At 37.0% G+C, this 22,924-nt stretch overlaps 3 protein-coding genes across 8 annotated transcripts in view; all 3 read left to right on the forward strand.

Annotated features, from left to right (window-relative positions):
- The window catches only part of LOC108973260, a 30,991-nt gene extending 20,072 nt beyond the window's left edge, over window positions 1-10,919 (forward strand). For 5 of the 6 annotated variants that reach the window (XM_018940381.1, XM_018940382.1, XM_018940383.1 and 2 more), the window contains exons 3-13: window positions 1,836-2,171; window positions 2,240-2,495; window positions 2,559-2,988; window positions 3,123-3,318; window positions 3,379-3,646; window positions 3,704-3,971; window positions 4,208-4,434; window positions 5,122-5,430; window positions 6,919-7,074; window positions 7,464-8,731; window positions 8,835-10,919. In XM_018940381.1, coding sequence (XP_018795926.1) covers window positions 1,836-2,171; window positions 2,240-2,495; window positions 2,559-2,988; window positions 3,123-3,318; window positions 3,379-3,646; window positions 3,704-3,971; window positions 4,208-4,434; window positions 5,122-5,430; window positions 6,919-7,074; window positions 7,464-8,731; window positions 8,835-9,653 — 4,533 coding nt within the window. In that variant the 3' untranslated portion in view covers window positions 9,654-10,919. The remainder of the gene's footprint in view (window positions 1-1,835; window positions 2,172-2,239; window positions 2,496-2,558; window positions 2,989-3,122; window positions 3,319-3,378; window positions 3,647-3,703; window positions 3,972-4,207; window positions 4,435-5,121; window positions 5,431-6,918; window positions 7,075-7,463; window positions 8,732-8,834) is intronic. The other variant, XM_018940386.1, reaches the window with a different exon arrangement.
- A 2,750-nt stretch (window positions 10,920-13,669) lies between these two features.
- On the forward strand, window positions 13,670-15,791 carry LOC108973212 (transcription factor grauzone-like). The gene is made up of 5 exons (XM_018940281.1): window positions 13,670-13,870; window positions 13,958-14,297; window positions 14,357-14,723; window positions 14,866-15,448; window positions 15,554-15,791. The coding sequence occupies exons 1-5, from the start codon at window positions 13,760-13,762 to the stop codon at window positions 15,737-15,739; spliced, it is 1,587 nt and encodes a 528-aa protein (XP_018795826.1). The 5' UTR covers window positions 13,670-13,759; the 3' UTR covers window positions 15,740-15,791.
- A 6,403-nt stretch (window positions 15,792-22,194) lies between these two features.
- Window positions 22,195-22,924, forward strand: part of LOC108973259 (transcription factor grauzone-like) — a gene marked incomplete in the record, with an annotated part of 2,671 nt that continues 1,941 nt past the window's right edge. The window contains 2 exon segments of the mRNA XM_018940379.1: window positions 22,195-22,624; window positions 22,686-22,924. Of these exon segments, the coding sequence (XP_018795924.1) occupies window positions 22,514-22,624; window positions 22,686-22,924 (350 nt within the window).

A 22,924-nucleotide genomic window follows, 5' to 3' on the forward strand; every position in this document is an offset into this window, starting at 1 on the left:
GTCGTTAAACTACAGTGATGAATCTACTAGATTATGTTGTGCTGAAGGCAAAGTAAAATTGCCACAATTAAATAAATAAATAAAAAAATTGGTCCTTCCACCATACCCTTTGAGCTCTTTAGTCAACATTCAAAAATGTAAGGGGTACTCACAACCCGTTGTAAAGCATCGCAAAATCGTAAAATTATAAATTTTTGCAATTGTTTAAAAAAATTTTACTTGAATTTCATACAAAAATGAGTTTACATCGCAATGCTAAGTTTTCGAATCATTATAACTTAAAACATTATAAGACTTGTGAAAACCCTAATAGTAATTGTTTCCAGGCGATACCCATTTGGCGGTACACATATTATACAGAACTATTTCTTTATATAAATCGCAAGGTTAGTTGTTGGAAGTTTACGAGATCAACTTGGAGGTGCCTTGTTTCGCGGCGTGACAATTATAGGTCGCATATTCGGTCGTCGGAAACCCTTCATTATTGTCTTTGTATATTAAATTGATTAACAGACTGTATCATAACTGTGTATGTCTGTCAATATGAAACTGAAACCTTATAAATATCCAGTATTTCAGGAAAACTCTGTTTTGTAAATAAGCAACATCATGTGCAATTAATGGAAAATAATAATAATGCTTGATTCATATTTCATAATTTAAAAATTTAGGTCTTTTATTTATCATCATTTATTAATCAGTAAAAGGTTTGTCCGGTCGATTAGTACATAAAATATACAGTGGCTTAAAGCAATAATGAAACAGTTAGAAAACATGTTAACCTAAAAAAATGTATTAATTATATAAAAATCTACTTTAAAAAGTGGTATATAATCAACAAAAAAACTGCAATAATATAAACTTCGGTTCAAAGAAATAATGCTAACTTACACCGGTCAACTAAAAAATTTCCTGCTCAAATACTGAATACAGAGATTGAAAAAACTGGAATTTTTATTTTCAGCAATTGACGAATGACCCTGATTTGCCCATACGATACCATACCATATAGAAATGTGGAAAAACTTCTAAGAAAGCACATTATTAAAGCAAGAAAATCCTTTATTTTTGGTGTAGGAGAATCTAATAATTTACATGCAGGTCCAAAAATCATGTCGACCGGTATTATAAAACCATGATTCAATATAAAAAAAAAATAAAGAAACACCTTGTAGCTTGGCGTAAATTCGAACAGAAATTAACTTCAGTTTAATTCCAAATTCAATAAAAAAACAAACGCAAACCCAACATATGCTTAGAAAATACCAATTCAATGGTAGAAGAATGGAATGGAAGAAACCATTTGTGTAATACCTATATATAGAAGAAGAGGAACTTTGCTAAAAACGCAAATCTAATTAAGAGCCAACAAAAGAGAACCTTTATCCTACGTTAAAAGGCGGCTTTGGTTCTGTGCGGTATCTGCTGGTGGACCGAAAAATGTTCGTATCATCGCAGGAAATATGGATAAATTTATTATATGAATCTTTTGAAAAACCATGTAAAATAAAGTGCGCGAAAGTTGGGAATAGAGGACGAAGTTATTCCACAAGCACAAGGCTTAAGTCGTACGTTGTTGGCTCTTTTACCCCCCTTTGTCCCCCTGTCTTCTAGCTTGTTCTTGAAGTTGTTTTGTTAGTTACTATTGTGGTCATATACCACTTTTAAAATGAATTTCTAAATAATTCTAATAAATTCTAGAAAACTAGGCATTTGAGTTAAATTATAGCTTTTCTAACTGTTGCATGATTGCTTTGATGTTTGTTTATTTAAATATATGTATATTACATGTATGTACTGTACATGTGACAACTTTCCTTCTTTTCAACTTTTAGGTAGCGATTAAAATCATTGATAAGACTTGCCTTAATCGGGAGTACCTAACCAAAACATTCCGCGAAATTTCCATTTTAAAATCATTACGTCATCCACATATTACCCGCCTCTATGAGGTGATGCAGTCAGAAACGATGATCTATCTTGTCACCGAATATGCTTCAAACGGTGAGATATTCGATCATCTAGCAGAGAATGGACCCATGAAGGAGCTCGAAGCAGCGCGTGTATTCACACAATTAGTCTCTGCTGTGCAATACTGTCATTCTATGGGTGTAGTGCATCGAGATCTCAAGGCGGAGAATGTGCTACTCGATAAGGATATGAACATAAAGGTGTGATTACATTCCTTTGCACTTACATTTGCAATTTATGTATATATATTTCTAAACGCTTTAAATAGCTTGCCGATTTTGGCTTCAGTAATCGGTACGAAGAGGGCAGTCCATTAACTACATGGTGCGGTTCACCACCATATGCCGCACCTGAAGTTTTTCAAGGTCTGGAATACGATGGACCTAAAGCGGATATCTGGAGCCTGGGTGTCGTGCTATATGCTTTAGTGTGTGGTGCATTACCTTTCAATGGTGACACGCTACTAGAATTAAAAGGACGGGTAGTTACTGGAAAGTTTCGCATTCCCTACTTCATGTCACGAGGTAAATTAAAGTTTCCAATTGCAAATCAGAGGTATCATGACTCATTTAATTTTGTTGACACAGATTGCGAGCACCTATTACGTAATATGTTGGTAGTTGAGCCGGATCGCCGATATACATTGAAACAAATTATTAAACATCGTTGGCTTAGCGATTGGGCAGCGGAACTGAACGACATCAGTGACAGCATTGGGGGATGTAGCAGTGGCACCAACGCCGCAGCATATACCCAACAGGCGGAAAGTAATTCACTTGTTCAAGGCGACACCAACATTAGTATTCATCCGCATGGATCCGTGGCTGTTGCTAATCTGGATACAGAGATAATGAGAAATATGCTGCAGTTGCCCGGACTGACTGCCGATATGATTGCTGAATCGGTGCATAACCAACGATTCGATAATATATATGCCATCTACAATTTGCTTGCCGACAAACTGCAACAAAAGCGGCGTGAGCATCATAGGATGCAACATCAAGCCGTTTATTCAAGGTACATTGAGCATTGCTTCTATTCATTTTCAGATAATTGCTTTAATCTAGCCAGTTAAACATTAACGTAGAATATGACGGCTTTGTTTTGCGTTTAATGTTGAGCTAACACGGCTTCTGCTCTTATACCATCAGATTACGCAAAACCAGCATTACTACGGGTGTTGTCGACCGTTCTGAACCGATTAAGCAGGAATCGATTGATCGCTTGAGTCCGCTGACCAACACAAATGGGCTGCAAGGCGGCTTAGGCTTCCAATGGACTAATGTTGCGGTGGATTTGGAGAAATTTGGCGACTTTGAATTGGAATGTCTGGCGCGACCAAATGAGGTCAGTAAAGGCACATTACTCTCTGCATTATGAAATATAATCTAATATTCAACATTTCAGCCACATAATCAAAATCATTTGTGTGCCAATGCTAGTGGAAACGGTGGTAATACACGGCGACACACTGTCGGACCTGGTGATGTGGCACACGAGCAAGCACTTGCCAATCCAAATGTGCCACCAATCAATTTTAAATGTTCTCCTGAAAATAAGGATGAGACTGGCCCATACTTGCCAATGAACTTGCCAATGTTACAGAATCAACCTTTGCACAATTTAACTGTTAAGGATCAGCATCTTTTGAAACCTCCAATGGTGATGGGTGCAAGTATGCATAATAAATAGTTCACATTCTTGTCTATTAATTGTATGTTTATCTACTTAGGTTCATTTGGACGTCGGGCATCAGATGGTGGTGCAAATCTGCATATTTATTATCCCTCGACGGGGAGTAATACACACCAAGTAACTGGGCAAACGCAACAGATGGAAGGAAACACATACTATATTAACCCGAATGTAGCTAATACGAGCGGTTTGACTGGGGCCTCCACCGATAGACATACAGTACACGGTATGCGTGAGCAAACCCATTTATCTCAATTGGGGGTGGGAGATACTGTTAGCGAGGAGAACAGCGAGGAGATACAAAAGTAAGTACAAATAACTCAGTGAACTCAAAAGTTATTTGCTATATTTTAAAATTTCGGAGGTTTAGATATGATTCGCCTCACGGTATATGAAACTTCAAAGAACTTTATACGTAAAGTGCTTGCTTGTAAAGAATTTCAAAAATATCTCATAGAGATTCTAAAAGATATTTTAAAAAATGTATTCAAATTATTGTTAAAAAAAATTGTTCATTTTACATACACATAACGAATGTCAGATATATTCAAATTCGTGGAAAACGACACACAGTCAGTTGCGCCGAAGACCTATCAATACAGCACCATCCGGGCGAAACTTGTCCAGTTTGTGGTGTATATGAACCGCCTCTAGTGCCACAAATTCCGACAATCTTGTCATCACAGTCGGGAACTGGCGGAACAAGTAGTGGTGGTGGAATGCGCACGCGACGTACCGGTCTACTTACAGTTACGGAACGCCCGCCAGGTTAGTTGAAAATATTTCGCATTCTTTTCGCTCATATGTTTAATATTCAGCTAAACGAACGCTGTATAAACATGCTCATAACCGCAAATCAATTTAAAAGGCTTGCGATGCGCATGCTCAGATTCGCTATATTGCAGTTATTGCTCATATATTACTATGATCACACTTATACCTGTCTCTTATACACATCTAGATGTGTATAAGAGACAGGTATAAACATGCTCATAACCGCAAATCAATTTAAAAGGCTTGCGATGCGCATGCTCAGATTCGCTATATTGCAGTTATTGCTCATATATTACTATGATCACACTTATACATATGTATTGTATATTTATATTTAAATATACTACGAAATAATAACAACTGATTTTTTAAGTTAATTTTCTTTTTCATTATAATCTTTCTAAACTTATTTGTTTTTATTATATATTAATTTTATGTTGTTTCATTTAATCAATTAAATTTTACTTTTCGTTCTCTTTTCGTTTTATATATTCATACATTATAAACAAAACGTTAAAATTTACTTTATTTGATTTTTGCTTGAATATAATGTATATTGTATGATCAACTAAAAACCGAAATGCCGTGCATTACCTCACCATTTATCGATCGGCTCTTCCACTCCCCGACGTATACTATAACACCAAACCATCCATTCCTTTCCCCTTCCTTGCATCATAGTTATTAGTCCCGAACTCATACGTGAAGTGGAATCGCGTATGAATCGAAATTACATGCCACCTGCTTTGAAAATGCAGCAACATCAACCGCATACACATTCTCATGGCGCACCGAATCCCACACTCAGTCAATCCCCTCCCACGACCAGCCTTATGACTTACCATACGTCGTCAAGTTCCAATATTTTGCCAGCACAGGCATTGAGCAATGCAGCTTTGGCGGGGCAACAAGGTCCTCCAAGCGCCACTGGAAATAATAGACGAGTCCATTTCAAGTCCACAAATAAACTTCCAACAGTTCAAGAAGTTGGTAAGTTTTTGTTTTGTGTTATTTTCATTTTAATATTTAATACGTTTATTTTCTGTTTAAGATATGATTTTTTGTTAAATTTAAGTATAATATAATAATTTATTTTTACTTTGTATTTAATTTTATTTTGCCTTTCAATTGTGTTAGTTAAACTTAACGAATTAGTTAATTAATATGCGAGCATATAAATACTATTATAGTATATTAAAAAACTTAACAAAAAAATATGATTTTATGAATCTATGTACAGACCTGTTCACAACAAATAAAACACCATATCTAAAATATATCAAAATTAGTAGGTATGTCTAATTATAAAAAAAAAAATTTACTTTTTTTTGCTTGCCCAGACATACTGCGTAATCATACGTTTGCGATGTCAATATTGTAGTATTAAAAATCAGTGCGCTTACTTACACATATTAACCACTTAATTACGTGCATATATTCCCGTTATATGTTTTGCCGCTTACAATATTATTTGTTCAAGGTTACTGAAATGCAACAGTGATCTATTCAAAAAATAAGTAAATAAGAAATGTTTAATAGAAGCTGAAAATATCGAATTTCAGTAAGAGGTACAAAGAGTTCGCTAACCTAGCACTAGATGTTTAATCTGTATAATTACAAAACGGTTTAATTACATTTGTTTTTACTTGCATATACATATATCATGATAGTCTAGTTTAATTAATTAATGACCCTTTACATATTAGACATAATGTCTCATTAAATGTAGACATTTCTCAATTAAATCCGCAAATGAAAAATTAAATAACAAACATTAAGGGAAAACAATTTACAGATGATCTGTGCTCAGAAAAACGGGTTGAGAATGAATTTTTAAGGGATTGGAATGGTTTATCACAATTTCCTTCAAAACTACTGGACCTATTAAAAAATCAATATTGTAGATAATGAAAAGATCCATAATACATATTTGAATACAGACTAAAGTCTATATATGCCTCAAAATTTATATGAACATTCAAATCATATTATATTTATCTGAAACAAACATTGTGTTTCTTTTCTCTTTATCCAAAAATGATAAACCTTTTCATTACCTACAACATTTTTTCTTTAAGACTGGTATTTTTGCCGAAAATCGAGTTAAACCATTCTTAACCCTTAAAAATTCAGCCTCGCCCTTTCGGGCCTCAGATCGCTCATAATTTCTTCTTGACTTTATGTTTGCAAATTTATATTTCTTTTCCGATTTAATTTATGAACTATGATTTTTTTTTTCAAAAATTAAATAGCTTGGTCTAATAAAAACATATGCATTTTTATTCAAGAGTAAACAGAAAATTTCGAATATTTTCGTGTAATATATAAAGTATATAAATAATCTGGGAAATAAATTGTAATTATGCCAATTAAATAAGAGTTTAGCCCGACATAACTGTTATATGATTATAAATATTCACTCAACATATAATCTTATACTTACCTTTTCCTCTCCCAATGCATTTTCTATCTTTATAGGCCGATATAGCCCAGTACGACGTGCTTCAGAAGGCTCTAAAACGCAATTCCAAGGACCACTGCAAGAATGTCAGTATCTACAAAAGGTATCGGCACAACGTAACTTTCTAATCGCTCCAACACCACCACTTTCTGAGAACTCGATTAGTTTGCCTGGTAAGCTTCCAAAATTCAAACATAAAATTTTTAAAATCGTTATTCTTAAATAGATTATTCATTATTCATTTTACGAATTTGTAACATCAACGACATCAAAAGGTTAAGAATTCCTTTCAGCCATGCTCACAATTACTTTTGGAAATTAGAACTACATATTTACATATGTTATCTACAATTACACAAAATATACATACATATATTCATTTAGGTTTTGTGTCAAGTTCTGACTTAAATACATTATTCAAATTGATTCGTTCACATGTCGAATTTATTGGAAGTAACGGATGTAACATTCTAGTGCATATTATAAAAAATTCCAAACATTTGGAAATAAGTTTGTCAGGAAATTAATAATATTCATATATGTTTCAACTTTTTTTCCTAAGGTTCTCCTATACACGGTAAACCTGCTCCAAATATGGTGTTCCGACGTGGTCAGGATCTGGAAGTACCACCAGAAGCAGTGCGTGCTCTGATGCCACATCTGGATCGCCTCGTCAAGGAGCACCGTCTCAGTACAGAAGTGGCAAACAAAATTGTTTCTACTGGAATTGTGCCTTTGGACTTGGCCTGTCATTTGGGACTGACGGCACATTCCGGGAATGTTGCAGTGAGTGGTGGCCACCTAGATATGACGTCGCCTGGCATGCAGCATCAGGGTGCAATGTATAGTTTAAGTGTTTCGCCACTGTCTTTGCCAAATAGCGCCAATACAAGTGTTATCGCCGCCGTGAGTGGACCACTAACTACTCAACAACCACCTTGCAGTCACAATATGGGCACATACTCGAAACAAATGTTAGGGAAAGGTCCGTATCAACAGCAGCATCATTTTGGACTAGTGCATCCACAAATGCACCATCCTAGTAATGGTATTGTGGGACAATTCACTCACATAACCCTTAGTCAGGGTGTGGTTGCATCTCCGAGTGGTGGACACTTCAGTGGCTCAAATAGCAGCAGTGGTTGTCAGTCACCAATCTATAGTAGCTTTAGTGGCTCTTCTTCGCCAAATCCTTATATTCCAGGCACTGGACCATTTAATTCTAACTCCATTAGTAGCAATGGTGGTGGCGGATCTTCGCCGCTTCATCAAATAACCAAAGGTATTTCTGTGTTATCTACGGGTGGAGGCGGTTCCATCACCCGTGGCACATCAGCTGCTAGTGAAATTGCATCATCTGCTACGTCCATAACTTCAGCTGCTACTGCTATCAATCAGCCCTTAGATCTTTCCATGGATGTGTGTACATCTGACCATAATACTGAGATACCAATCAATACGTTTGCTCAGCAACATGGGAATTGGATGGTACCACAGTTATCTACCTTTGATCTCAAACCTCTAAATTTATCCCCAGCGCAACCTTTACGAGTGGTACCTACGCCTCCCGCCTCTCCTAATCTCTGTATAATACAAGAAGAGAATGCAAATGGACAGATGTATCATACAATTTCAACTGGGACACCACATGTCGGTTGCACCGGTGGCCTTATCAATGAAGACATATCAACTTTTCAACCTTCTCATCCACAAATATGTCTTACGGACGTGCAGGGTAGCGAAATCACATTAGTAGCATTGAGTTCGGAAAATAGTCGAGATAGCGATTGCGATTCACTGGAACCACCCGCACCGCTGATGTCTTTGCAAGTGAGTGTTTCTAAATAAATTCCAATTGTAAATGCTTTGCAATTTTTTATTCACCAATAAGTCGAATTTGATGTAATAATACGATCTGAACCTTTTTTAACAGGGCCTCATAATAACAGAATCCTCCAGTGATATGCCTTCGATCACACGTGGTACCGGACGCAAAACTAGTTTGGAGTGTGCAGGTGATAGCCCGTCAATCCGTTTGGAAAGCGATGCTGGTGCAACAAACAATGTCAGCGAGTCGAATCGCCGCGGAAGTGATAAATCCCTTGGCTTCTCGGACGATTCATTAAGTAATGATTCCAACAATCTCTCACCATGTCAAGAACCATCTGCCAGTTCAGGCTTTAAATCAGAATCGCATTCTGAAATTGGCGATCAAACGGAGGGACATTTGTCTCCCGATTCCATTTGTGACTCTCGTCGTATGTCCGAGGAAATGTGTTACGAAGTTCCGTTACCACATGAATGCTCTAATCTCGATCCGACACGCATACTGGAATTAGTCAAACAAACCATCGATCAAACAATGCCACCGAAAGGAGCAGTCCTTCACAAAGGGCTGTCTGAAGAGTATAGTGGTGCAGCTGGTGCATCGAGTACGAATGCTGAGGCACGTATAAGCAATGCTTCGAATACTACGAGTGAATCATCGGCAACCTCAATGGACACTAACAGTAGCACCTCCGGCTGCTATGGGAGCTTTGTCGGCATCGGCAGCAGCACAAGTACAAATCTCAGCTTAGAATACTCCGGCGGTTTGCAAATAGAGTTGCAAGTGTGCGAAGGTCGTAGCCGTGACAACCAAATAGCTGGCAAAGGTATCAAACTACGACGCATCTCGGGGGACCAATTCGAATATGGAAAATTATGTCAGCAACTCATCAATAAGCTGACCATGCAACAGGTCGCTGGTTAAACAGGTTACAGCGGTAACATCGCGACCATGATCCCCAAGTTCCTTATACTTCCATACATATGACGCATTGTAAAAAGAGTGCATGAAGTGTTAGTAACGTAGCATTTACCAAATAAAAGACAAAGACATACAAAAGGAACCAACATTCATATACTAATATCGTGATAGAAGTATCTTTAGTTGACAGATACGAAAAAGCTTTGCCAATAAATTAATTATAAAGAAGTAAATATCGTGCATAAATAGACTCCTAACTCCACTTTTGTGTACATAGACTTTTTGCGATTAAATATGATAACATTTTTAATATTATGAATGCGGTACAATTTTCATCTATTTGAATAATGTACATAAATATTAGCTGTGTATATATTTAAGAATCGCCATAATTGATCAAGTTTTATTGATGTTTGTATCGTAAATAATACGATCATTTTGGCTTTTAGAGAACACAAACGTTAATGTACAAGACGTGTATGTGTGCATATTCGAATATGCATTATACATAGTACATATATGTAATTATTGTATGTAGATAGACATGTGTGAAAGTTCGAAATTATTGCAAAATGCACATAAAAAATCGTGTGTATAAATGCTAAGTGAAACTTCTCGTAAATACAACTACATTTTTATGTACATATGTAGCAAGTAGGTAAATATAATATAACCAGAAAAAATCATGAAGCATATTATGTGCATATGTAAGTGTTAATGTATCTGTATACATCCATGTATACATGTATATGATTACTAAAGTTATATCAGCTAATTTTTTCGTCTTGTGCACTGCAAAAGTAGCCTTGTTAAACAAATTTTAAATAAAAAAAAAATAAATATTTTTGTCATTTGCTTATGCATAGATAGTAAAATAGTATAACTATTACTATTTTAGTTATGCATTTGAAATTCGTATTAAATATTAATAAAAAATATGTATAGGTATAATGTATATTAACAATTAAAAGCATCGTTAATTTCCAAGCAATTTTAATTTTTTTCGCTAAAAATAATAAATCTACAAATGTAGATTAATGAAATTCCTCGCAAACAGGACAACATTTCATACATAAGTACACACAAATACAAAATATATATGTATATCCCATTTGAACATTTAAACACATACATGTATGTAGCTCGATTAAAGCATTAAGAAGGGCAAAATCCGCAGGAATCTTTCGCATAAATTCAGCACGCCAAATGAAGTACGCACCTAACAAAACGAAATTTCAACTCCAATAAAATAAATGTCTGCATATGCATGAGGCAAAGGAACACTACCAATAAACTGACATTTAAAAAAATGTATGTATTTAGTATTGAAATTTTTTAATTTCAACATAAATAACTTCTGAAACCACTAGGCAAAATATACTATTGGTTATATAGCTAATTTCATAGTAAAGTATTATTTTGGCATTATTAAAAATATTTTACATCATCGAAATTAAATTTGCATTCAAATTGTACGTACCTATCATTTTTCAACCTTATTTATCTGTCCAAATTATTATTATTTTTTATTAATGTAATCAGTTGTTATTATTCCTAGTTTAAGGAGAACAACAACAAACTCACTAATCAAATCCGAAGTGTGCACATTCACATAATACTGGTTGCCTTAAGTCAACAATAAAATTTTGTTCTATAATTTGTAACTTTTGTCACACCAGCCGGAAACTATATTTTTAAATCTAAAGAGCTCCCTTGGCAGCAAATACGGATTGGTGCCCGTTGTTACCGAGTAAGTTCCATGCTGAAATTACGCATATACAACTTATTACACAAATATTGGCCGAGCGCAAACAAAACCTAGAAAATATTCATTCTTTTATACAGAAAATATAATTATATAATTCATATATGTATGTATGTATAGGCGCTATGTATGATAATTGTACGTAACTTTATTTAATCAAGTACTATATCAAAAGTTGTACAACTTCACTTGTATAGTATATAACGCTCTTAAAGACAGCCAGAAATGTATGCAAAAAAACAAGTAAGCGCTTCAATAATATTCTTCAAGTGCAACATCAGTAAGAATATAAATTACATTCCATGTAGGAAAATATTTGCATAAGTTAATTAAATCAGCCTTAGGGGACCGAACTATTAACTTCAGCTGATTTCATTTCAGAAATAACTCTTTATTTATATGTTTTACGTTTGACTGGGCTTTAGCATATATCTAGAAATGCCAGGTCGACGAAACTTTGAGCATTTCCTAAAAGAACTGATTGGCAAATAAAGTACTGTTGTTGCCGTACAAGTAGCAGAGCAGGCATTTGTATGTACATATGTAGAATATATGAGGACAATGGTTAAGTAGTTATCAGCTTTTATTCAAGTGCAGTATTTAGAATTTTAACAATACTTCCAATATGCCTCAAACTCCAAATCCTTAAACAAAGTAGTGTTATGTTTCTTTATTTTAAAAAAATATTTATGTGTTAATATTTTTAATTATCGTGTTTTTCAACTTCTTGTTTATTATTTTGATTTGCTAAAATTTATACTACAAATATAAAGTAATAGATACTATTAAATAAACACTTCTTAAGAAAATGTTAAAAATTATGTGAACTGATGTACCATCAAAATAATTTTCTGGAATGTGGAATTTATTCAGTAAAAACTAATATATTGTTTATATAAAATATATATGCATACATATATATGAAGACTGCTGTGATTTAAAATATATTTAAACTAATCTAATAATATATGTATATAAAAAAACAGTTATAAACTTACAAAGCTCTAAATTAATGTCTTAATAAATTACGAATAATAAAATCTGAATTAATTGTTTTCTTATACATTTTTAATATTTTAAGTTTGATTTCATTAAGTATGTCTGCATATATTTATGAACATACATATATTTGCAGATAATTGCTTCATGTACATATTTTACAGACGCTCGGCCAAGACCATTGGAATAACACAAATAGCTCTCCTGATTTGTTCCATAATTTAGTTAATTAAAGAATTCATAATCATTGCACCTTATTATCCTTGAGAGAAGTGCGATGGACAGGACAAGGACTAAGACAAGTAGAACCTTATGACATTTACTGCAGTGCCAATATAAAGGAGCGCAAATTTGGTGTGTGCGGAGACTCTGTTGCCGAGGCCTGCCATTCACCCGCATGAATGAACGTCTAGCCACAATTCGCATCAAAGCGGGGTTCTTCAACCTATCGTCATCAACAAACTGATTGGACCTTATCAGTGTGGCTTTAGTTCTGGAAAATCAACAACTGACCAGATATTCACTATGCTAAATCTTGGAAAACACCCGTGAAAAGACCACACATAATACCACCTCTTCTTTGATTTTAAAGCTGATTTCGACAGCACGAAAAGGAGATGCCTGCTATATTTCGTCTATCTTGGAACCAGTATTAAAACCAACAAAAATGTCAGCCACAAAATTCAACGCAGAATAACCCATGCCAACAGGTGCTACTTCGGACTGAGAAGGTAATAAGGAAGTAAAATCCTCTCTGAACCAAACTCTATAAGTCACTCATTATCCTCAAAATCTGAGTCGACGTTAGGAGTTTTCGAGAGAAAAGTTCTGCGGAAGATGGAGAAGGACCTGGTTTTTCTTCAAATCTTCAATTGGCGCCAAACAGCGAAAAAGAAGAACGACTGGAACGTTGTCGTAAACTCAGCTATAACCGCGTAATCGGTGTCTATGCCAGTGAAGAAGAAGAAGAATTCAGAAGCAACCGAGTACCTAGAAATAGTTTTCGAAAACTTAATACCAAAAAATATGGAATACAAGATTACGAAACATATTTACCGTTACTTTTTTAATTTTAAGCTGTAATGATTATTACAAAACCATGTTACATTATAACCGTCTTTGTAGACGTCAAACTTATGGAATGAGAATATGAAGCATATATATTTTTCTGTTGACGTCATAATTGCTAACTTAATGAATATTAATAGGGATTGTGCTTGATAAGAGGCAAAATTATTCAAAAGGTGGCAACGCTATTCACGCAAATAATCTGGCTTTTCGGTGTTTGACAAATTAATTTCCATGTGAAAACACAAAATTAAAATAAAAGTTTTTACTTCACAAAATGTTATGCCGACTCTGTTTAAAAGATTCTAATTGCTGTTTGGAAATATTTGACGTTAATGGCGAACAATTGGAAATTGCAGAAATATTGAAACGACATTTCTGGTTCCAGGTGTTTATAAATATCTACAAACAGATCATCAAAATTCATGTGAACATGTTTTTAATTTTTAATTAATATTTCAATCTTTTGCTTTAGCCTCTGCCTAATGACACCATTTCAACGGTGATATGTCGAATTTGTTGGTTAAAAGTAAGCGATTTCCATCAATTTTATTTGGCAATAGAACAAGCACATTCGAGTCTGAGTGATACCTGCGTGAAACTTGAAACCGTAACTGTGACTGATCAGGATTTTACTGAACAGTCTGTTCAAATTAAAGAGGAATGTTCAGAATTTTTACACATAAATGAGAAAGTTGAAGAATTGGTTAATCCATTATATGAAGCCGAATTTCAGCATAGTATGATTGAGGATTCAGAAGAAGATGAAATAAAAACCAAAGAAATTAAAAATGAGTCAGACATTAACATAACAGGTCAGTCAATAATTTCACTATAGTAAATGAATATGGTTATAGTAATTTCCTTCATTTAGAAAAAACACTGAGACAAAAGCGGAAATATGTGCGAAGGAAACAATCAAAAAAAAGTCTGGGAAAGAGTAAATTGGATGAAGATGAAGAGGACAGTGAAGATGATGATGATGATGATGAGCAGGAGAAACCAAAACGGCAAAAAGTTATTACCTCAACTCCACAAGACGACGCTATGGTTAAAAAACACATTCCCATGGGTTGTGAACTTTGTACATTTGTGGGCGAAGACTTCACCGCAATGGCTAAACATTTCCGTTTGCAACATCCCATGATTAAACCGTACATTCGTTGCTGCAACAAAAAATTAAATAAACGTTTTAAAGTTGTTCAGCACGCGTACAAACACGAGGATCCTGATTTTTTTAAGTACGATAATTGTTGATTATTTTGTCTTAGTCAACCTAGAGAACGGTAAAATAACTAATTAACTGCATTCCAAACGCTTTTAACTCTAATTTTCTAAGAAATTAACATTTGAATACATATTTTAATAATTTATTATTTTTAGATGTCAGGATTGCCAAAAAGTTTTTTCTGATCGGTACACTTTAAAATCTCATATGATTGCTGCACATGCCCCAGAGGAAGAACTCAATTTCGCATGTGACCAATGTCCCAAAAAGTTTTCACGAAAACATTTATTAGAGTTACATCGGCCTTCACATGTACCAATGGATGAGCGCTCTTTCATATGTGATCAATGTCCAAACAGTCGATTTGCTAGCAATCATTTATTGAAAATTCACATAAGCATGCGTCATCGTCGGGCAACTAACGTTTGTCATGTGTGCGCTAAAGAGATWCGGGATAAAGCATCATTTGAAAAGCACGTACGTTTACATTTCGAAGACAGCGGACCTCGTGTTAAATGTCCACGACCTGATTGCGATCGATGGCTTAAGGATGAAGAAAATTTGCGGCAGCATATGCGTCGACATAATGATGAGGGATTGGTTTTCAAATGTGATGAATGTAATCGCGTTTGCAAAAATCGTCGCGCATTACGAAGTCATATACTTTATGTGCACTCAAATGAAGTTTTCACCTGTGAGGAGTGTAATAAAACTTTCAAAAAAGCAATTACTTTGAGGGTGAGCAGGAATATTATTTTTATATATATTGACATATGTAGTCATAATTAATAGAAATTTACATAAATACACAAATTTGACTTTTACTACAAACTCGTCTTTCAGGAACATATGGCACAGCATACTGGTGAAAGCCTCTACAAGTGTCCATTTTGTACTCGAACTTTCAATTCAAATGCTAATATGCACTCGCATAAGAAAAAAATGCACCCTATTGAATGGGACGTGTGGCGAAAAACGAAACAAGGGAGTTCACAGCAGTTGATAAGCAAACAACAGAGCATTTTGTAAATAAAATCCATAGCAGTAATAATAGCTATTATGAAAATTATCAATTTCAGAATAAGTTTCGTTTATTTTTTGTTACATACATAAATAAAACATACAGGGTTTTTCCGGAAAGTAAAATTACTGAGTCGATTTAAGAAAATTGAACGAACCAATCTTTACAATTCTTTAAAATCTTTTAAAATAGGCTCCTTATACATCAATGCAGCGCTGCCAGCGCCATTTCCAAGCATTGAAAGCGTCGCGGAAGGCATTCTCCGGAATAGCCTTGAGAATCGAAGTGCATAAGATAAATAATTGAGGAATGCACTGCGACCTTAGGTCTATTGTGCCCTCTCCTAACTCACAGGGACTTGCTTAGCCCCAGCATATTGACGAAGTCCAGTATTCTGCTGGGTGCTAGCGAGGSGATGTGATCCCTATCCGGAAACATGGCTCCAAGGGCCTTCGACCTGCGCCTACAGACTGCAATGAAGTCGATGAACAGGTGCTCCGGTGTTACAGGGTCCCTGCCGCAAAATCGACAGTTGGCGCAAGATGATAGGCCCATGTTAGCTAAGTGCCTTTTCAGCTTGCAGTGGCCGGTAACGATTTGAACCTCTTCTGGACGCATGCCGTGCGCTCGCTGCCAATACCTTTCCCTGCACACTCTTTCTTCCTTGCGGAGCAGCTCCTTCACAGTGTGGGGACCCACCGCAATGAACGGTTCGGGCCCAACCATACTGGTGGAGGCTGCGGAACGGGCTAGCTCGTCAGCCAGTTCGTTGCCGGCTATACCCCTGTGGCCGGGCACCCAGATTAGGTGCACCTGGTTCTTTGCAGCTAGGTTGTTCAACCATTCTCTGCACTCCTGCACCAATAGCGATTTGATCTCGTAGGAGGAGACCGCTTTAGTGCCGCTTGACTATCGCTAAGTATAGCTATGCGCTCGTTGCGATAGTTGCGGTGGAGGTTTATCTCTATACACCGACTTATAGCCAGGACTTCAGCCTGAAAAATACTCGGAAAGCYTCCCATCGGAATGGAGAGCTTGGTACGCGGGCCTACAATACCCGCACCTATGCCTTCCGACGTTTTTGAGCCGTCGGTGTACCACCTCAATGTGCTATCCCTTAGCATTTGCTCAAGAATGGGGTCGTTCCACTCATTCTTGCTACCGAGGGTAACCTTAAACCTTTTCGTGAATTGAGTTGATTTAGTAATGCCGTCTTTTGGGAGGAGGGCAATAGGAATGTAGCCACTTGTCCTCTCCATCATCTGGGACGAGATTATCTTGCCTCTGCCGCATCCCTCTGCTGTTATCTGCAGAGGTTAGGGCTTGGCTACTTGACCTATCATTATATGGAGCGGTGTAAGTTCCAACAGGACCTCCAGAGCTGCCGTCAGACAGGTTCGCATAACGCCCGTCATGCAAACACATGCTAGCCGCTGAAGCTTCGATAGTTGGGTTACCACCGAAGCCTGCGACGCTGCGGAGGCCCAGGACACCGCCCCGTATGTAATTACGATCTTTGGCTTATAGCCCCACGATTTACCCGGCAGCCGTTTGCACAGCATTAACGCTTGTGTTGCTTTGACCAGCGTTTGGTTCACATGCTGCTTCCACCGCAGGGTAGAGTACAGCGTAAGACCCAGGTATTTAACCTTGCTAGTCATCACGATCTCTCTGCCACCAAGTGTGAGGTTCCTCAAGCCGGGTAGGGACCTACGCCTTGTGAAAGAGACTACGGTTGTCTTTGAGGGGTTGATGTTTAGTTACACTCCCCTGCACCACCCCTTTGCCAGATTTAGACCTCGTTGCACTAGGTCACAGAGAGTATCTTCAAATTTTCCTCTTGCTATTATCACAATGTCGTCCGCATACCCTTGGCAGCGGATCCCATTGTCAGTTAGCAATGCTAATAGTTCGTCCACGACAAGGCTCCATAGTAGAGGTGATAGCACACCTCCCTGTGAACATCCTCTTGTCGCACCCAGACGGATCTTTGTTCAACCTACCCTGGTCTCTGCGATCCGGGTGCGCAGCATGGCCTCTATCCATCTGCGCACCGGTGCTGCCACATTTCTTCTCTCCATCGCCCTGGCTACACCCTTATGAGATGTATTGTCGAAGGCACCTTCGATGTCTAAGAAGGCACATATCATCACCTCCCCTTTCTCCAGTGAGCTCTCTATCTCCGAGGTCAACTGGTACAGAGCCGTACTGGTGGATCTTCCCGCTCTGTATGCATGCTGAGCMGCATGCAGGGGTGCACTCTTCAGCGCCGTCGACCTTATATTRTGGTCTATGATCTTTTCCATAGTCTTCAGTAGTAAGGAGGTTAGACTAATCGGTCTGTAGGACTTGGCCTAAGAATAGTTCTTTCTTCCTACTTTGGGTATGAAGATCACCTCAGCCGTTCTCCATGGGTCAGGGTTGTACGCCATTGCAATTCTCTCCCTCAGCAGCCGAACAAGGTGAGGTAGCAGATTCTGTTCACCCTGCTGCAAAAACGCTGGGAAGATGCCGTCCACCCCTGGAGACTTGAATTTTTCGAACGAGGCCATTGCCCACTTGATCGAGTCCGCAGTGACTAATTGCCTAGAGGTTACCCAATCCAAGCGGGATGGCCTATGTTCTCTCACAGGTAGACATTGGTCCACCTGGATGGTCTCCGGGAAGTGAGCACGCAGAAGCTCTGTCGCCCTGTCCTCCGCGCTGGTCGTAAAAGTCCCGTCACTTCTTTTGATGGCTATCTCCGTGTTAGATTTCCCACTAGCCAGAGCCTTGTGCAGCCGCGCCGCTTCTGGTGTGGAGGAGACCTTTTCACAGAAACTCCTGAAGCTAGTTTGTTTTGCTGACATAATCTCCTTATTGTAGAGGGTTAGGTAGCTCCTGTATTCTTCCCAGACCCCTGTACGTTTTGCCTTGTTGAATAGGCTACGTACTCTTTTCCTGATGTCTGCAAGCTTCTTTGTCCATCAAGGATAGTTGCGCCTATCTGTGGGCAATATTAGGGGGCAGCTACCGTTGTAATGCTTTCTATTCCCGGGCCCGTAACGCTATCATCGATCAGCCTCTCCCTGTTTAGTTCATCCTGTAGCATTACCCTGAAGGCACTCCAGTTGGTCCTTCGAGGGTTGCGTCTTGGGGAAAGTTGCCTGTCCTCAACCTTCAGTGCGAACCTTACAATTCTATCGTCCGACAGGGAGGGTTATCGAAGTGCATACTGTTGGATCCCCTCTGTCGTCTCAAAATGTTTGCTTTTCTTCGGCTTTTTCAGGAAAGAGAACAAAACCCCGGGAGGGGCACATCTGGGTTCTAGGGCGGCTGCGGAAGTGTTGAGATGCCGGCCTTGAGGTAGCTGTTCACAAGAAAGGCGGTGTAAGCCGAGGAGTTGTTGTGGTGCAACTTCAGTTAAAGTCAATCGGCTGCGATGTCTTGTCGGACCGGATTGACTCTTCGTTTGAGTCTCTTGAGTTAAAAAATTAAAAGAATACTAATTCGACGGTATGAGTTCAAAACTTTGCGCGCACGAGTCACATGTCGGTGTTTGTCGAAGTCGCAGGTCACCCAGCACGGTCTTCATCAACGACCTCTTCCCGGCTATCCAAAAAGGCCTGGTGCCTCTGAAACATACCACTTCTTGCTAAAGCAACATCTGGGTAAGCCTGCTTGATCATATCAAACGTTTCTGCCGCAGATTTTCCGAATTTCACCCAGAATTTAATCGCGTACCTCTGTTCTAACGAACGTTTCATTTTCGGCTTGCATTTAAAACAAGTAAAACCGTTTTGTTATACAAAAATTATTTATTACTTTACTAAAAACTAAAGTAGCTGAAACTATTTATTTTCTATAATAAAAATACAACGAATGTACTAGTATTTAGCGTACTTTAAAATATCTGTAAGACAAAATCAATATTATTAGCAAGTAACTAAAAATATACGTTATTTTCTCCGTTATAAGCTCTCTATTACCTTTTTGTCCTTTAGTTCCTTGCTTATTGTACTCTTGCTGTTAACAGAAAAATAACTTTTGACGAAAGGCTTTAACTTCGACTGAATGGAAGCTATCAGGTTGTTCAATAAATTTTGTCGTTTGATAAGAAAAACACAATTTTATGATTTAGAATACACTTTATTATTCAGTATAATTTCCCTGCACATTAATACACGTGCTCCAACGATCCTCAAATCTGTGGATCCCATCCCTGAAGTGAGAATTCAGAAGGTCTGCAAAATACGGTTCAACAGCCGTTATGACCTCTTCTTTTGAAAAACGTTTGCTACTCATAAATTTTTTGAGTTCTGGAAACAAATAAAAGTCGCTGGGCCAAATCTGGTGAATAGGGGCGATGCTTCAACAATTCGAACTTTAATTCATAAGCCATTGTCAAAAGGCTCTTGTGACACGGAGCATTGTCCAGGGGAAAAAGGTTTTTCCATCTGCAAACCGAGTCTATTTTTACTATTTTTTTCCTTCAACTGGTTCAAAAGATTGCAATAATATTCAGAATTGAGTAGCTTACCAGTTTGCAAGTAATCCACAAACAAAATTCCTCTCGCATCCCAAAAACTGATGCCATAAACCTCTTGGCCGAACTCGTTTCGAAGCCGAACAACCAGGTTCAGCCTCTGGTTTTGATTCAGGATCATGAGAATAGATCCAAGTCTTTTACATAGTGATGAATCGACGCACAAAATCCACTTTATCCTTTTTAAAACGCTCCAAATGTTTTTGAGAAAGTCGCATTTGAATGTGTTTTTGTTCCATTGTTAGCGAATGCGGCAACCATTGTGAACACAGCTTTCTAAAACTCAAAATATCAAAACTCACACTGCCTAATGAGATGTGTAGAGCCTCTACTAAATCTGTCAATCGACGATCTTTCAAAATCATATCCTGTATTTTGACTTTGATTTCTGGTACACTCTTTTGGCATACATATATCATCGCTGTAGTTTCATTATGCTTTAAAATATATTTATTGAAATTAAAAATTTAAATGACATTTAAAATCTTAATNNNTACAAACCTACAATGATTGCGCCATCTTCGTACATTATGCATATTTTAGCTCCATCTGATGTCCAACACATTAGTCATCTCTTCGTACCAAGAACCCTTGTAGATCATCCAAACCATAATCATGCCATCCAAATCCGAAAAAGACAATTTCTGCTGACTTTCGTTTCTAGTGACCACTTCAACCCCTTCCTTATGCCCTTCCAGAGTTTGATTCATAAACAAATTTGATACAGCAGCTATCCGTTCCCACGACAGTCGGGTCTACGAAAACCGGAACGGACCCGGATTTTTATCCGGCCAAGGACTGTCAACTCGGCAGAATTCTGCCGTTACAACAACAACAACAACATACAGCAGCTATATTGCCTTTATTTGGACCGCTGGACGCTGAATAAATGGAGGCGGTAATAAATTAGATAAAAAATACTATAGTACTACCTTGTTCTAATTTCAGGACCTTAAATAGTCCCTCAGAACCAGCGACTGCTATATACGAATGCTGCTTTTTCCAAGCTAGCAATTTAATTTTACATTGTTCGGTATAGCAATCTGATGAAATGTTTATTAATTTTACAGGAACCGTTAGGTACTTTAAGAGTAATGAAGGAAATGTATAAAGTGTTAAATAATGGAATTGTCGACGAACAAAATCCCCAACATATACTTATCTCCATATGTAAATTTATATATAAACAAAAAACTTTTTGTTTAAATATACAAACATATGTACATATATGACGATTTCGGTTTCAGGTTAGTGGCACTTATCACATGCATTAGTATAATAATAAAGTTAGACAAAAGAAGCTTAATAAAATTAAGAAATTACTTTTTAAAGTTGCAGCTGCTTGGTGGTGAAAGAGAAGCTTTGGAACATGACCTATGACATCGTGATGGAACAGGGTGTAGTGTTAGACACAACAAGCTGGTCTCCAATAGCTCGATAATGACCGCAATTGTACGAGCATATCGTGCACGTTACAAACACAAAAGTATTCTAATTTACTAAAATTTAAAATTCATCTTAAAGATCCGCTACAACGAAAAGATGTGGTCTTTATCTGCGCCGTTCCTTTGGCTGAGATCGCAAAGGATCGCGATGGTTTTCGGATATGGGTGGAAACAAGAAAATTAAGAAAAAATTACAAAGAGCTCCCAGTAGTAGCAAGGCCCAAAAGCTATGGAAAAAACATAATATTGTTTTAATGTTACAAAGTATAAATTTGGGTAACAAATAATTTTGTTAGCTCATAACTTAGCTATGTGTTATGCATAAAAAATAAGTATTTGTTCCCCAAATTTATATTTTATAACATTAAAGCAATTTATATTTTTTCCTTAACTTATGTAAGTTAAGTATAAAGAGATTTGATAACAAATTCTGTTAGAACAAGACAAAATGCAATATTACTCATTAGTTAGAGCGAGAAAACAATCGAATTTCATGTGGCGATATTTTACCTTTTTACGACTCTCTGAACAAAATTAAGAAATAGTTTAACGTTCAAATGAACAAAAACAAGTCTCTTAATAGAATAAATGCGAGCAGAAATAAAAAATAAACATAGTAAATAATATATTGATGTAATTTTTGACAATAAGCAACTCATATTGGTGAATATGAATTACCGCAACCCTGATTCACCATAGACAGCCATGTTACTTTTTGTTAAAAAATTAAGATTTCGCTACTTCTATATACATTGATTTGTTCTTTGTGATACAATTGCTGCGTATTTGGTTGGATTAAAATAATTTTTAATATGTTTTGCAAACTATGCGACAAATATTCAGATGGTTTGCTAGGCATATTCAAAGAAGAAGGTGTTGAAATGGGTATTGCTGATATTATCGGATTACACTTTTGGTTTAAGGTATATATGTATATACATTGAATAAAGATTTCTTGTATAGATCCTAAATAAATTATTTTAGTTACACTCTGATGATGACATATATGCAGCGATATGCCAAGCTTGCTGGTTAAAATTAAACGACTTTCACCAATTTTATAAAATGGTAGAGAAGGCTCATTCAGTACTTGCTGATAACAGCATTAAAAAGGAGCCTCTAAGTGAATTAATGGACATTGAATTTATTGATCCTGATCTAAGTATTAAAGAAGAACCCGATGAAAAGACAAATTCGAAGGCTAAAAAGTCAACAGACAACTC

Source organism: Bactrocera latifrons, unplaced genomic scaffold (assembly GCF_001853355.1).
Source record: "Bactrocera latifrons isolate USDA-ARS-PBARC rearing strain unplaced genomic scaffold, ASM185335v1 scaffold_47, whole genome shotgun sequence".
NCBI classification, from domain to species: Eukaryota; Metazoa; Arthropoda; class Insecta; order Diptera; family Tephritidae; genus Bactrocera; species Bactrocera latifrons.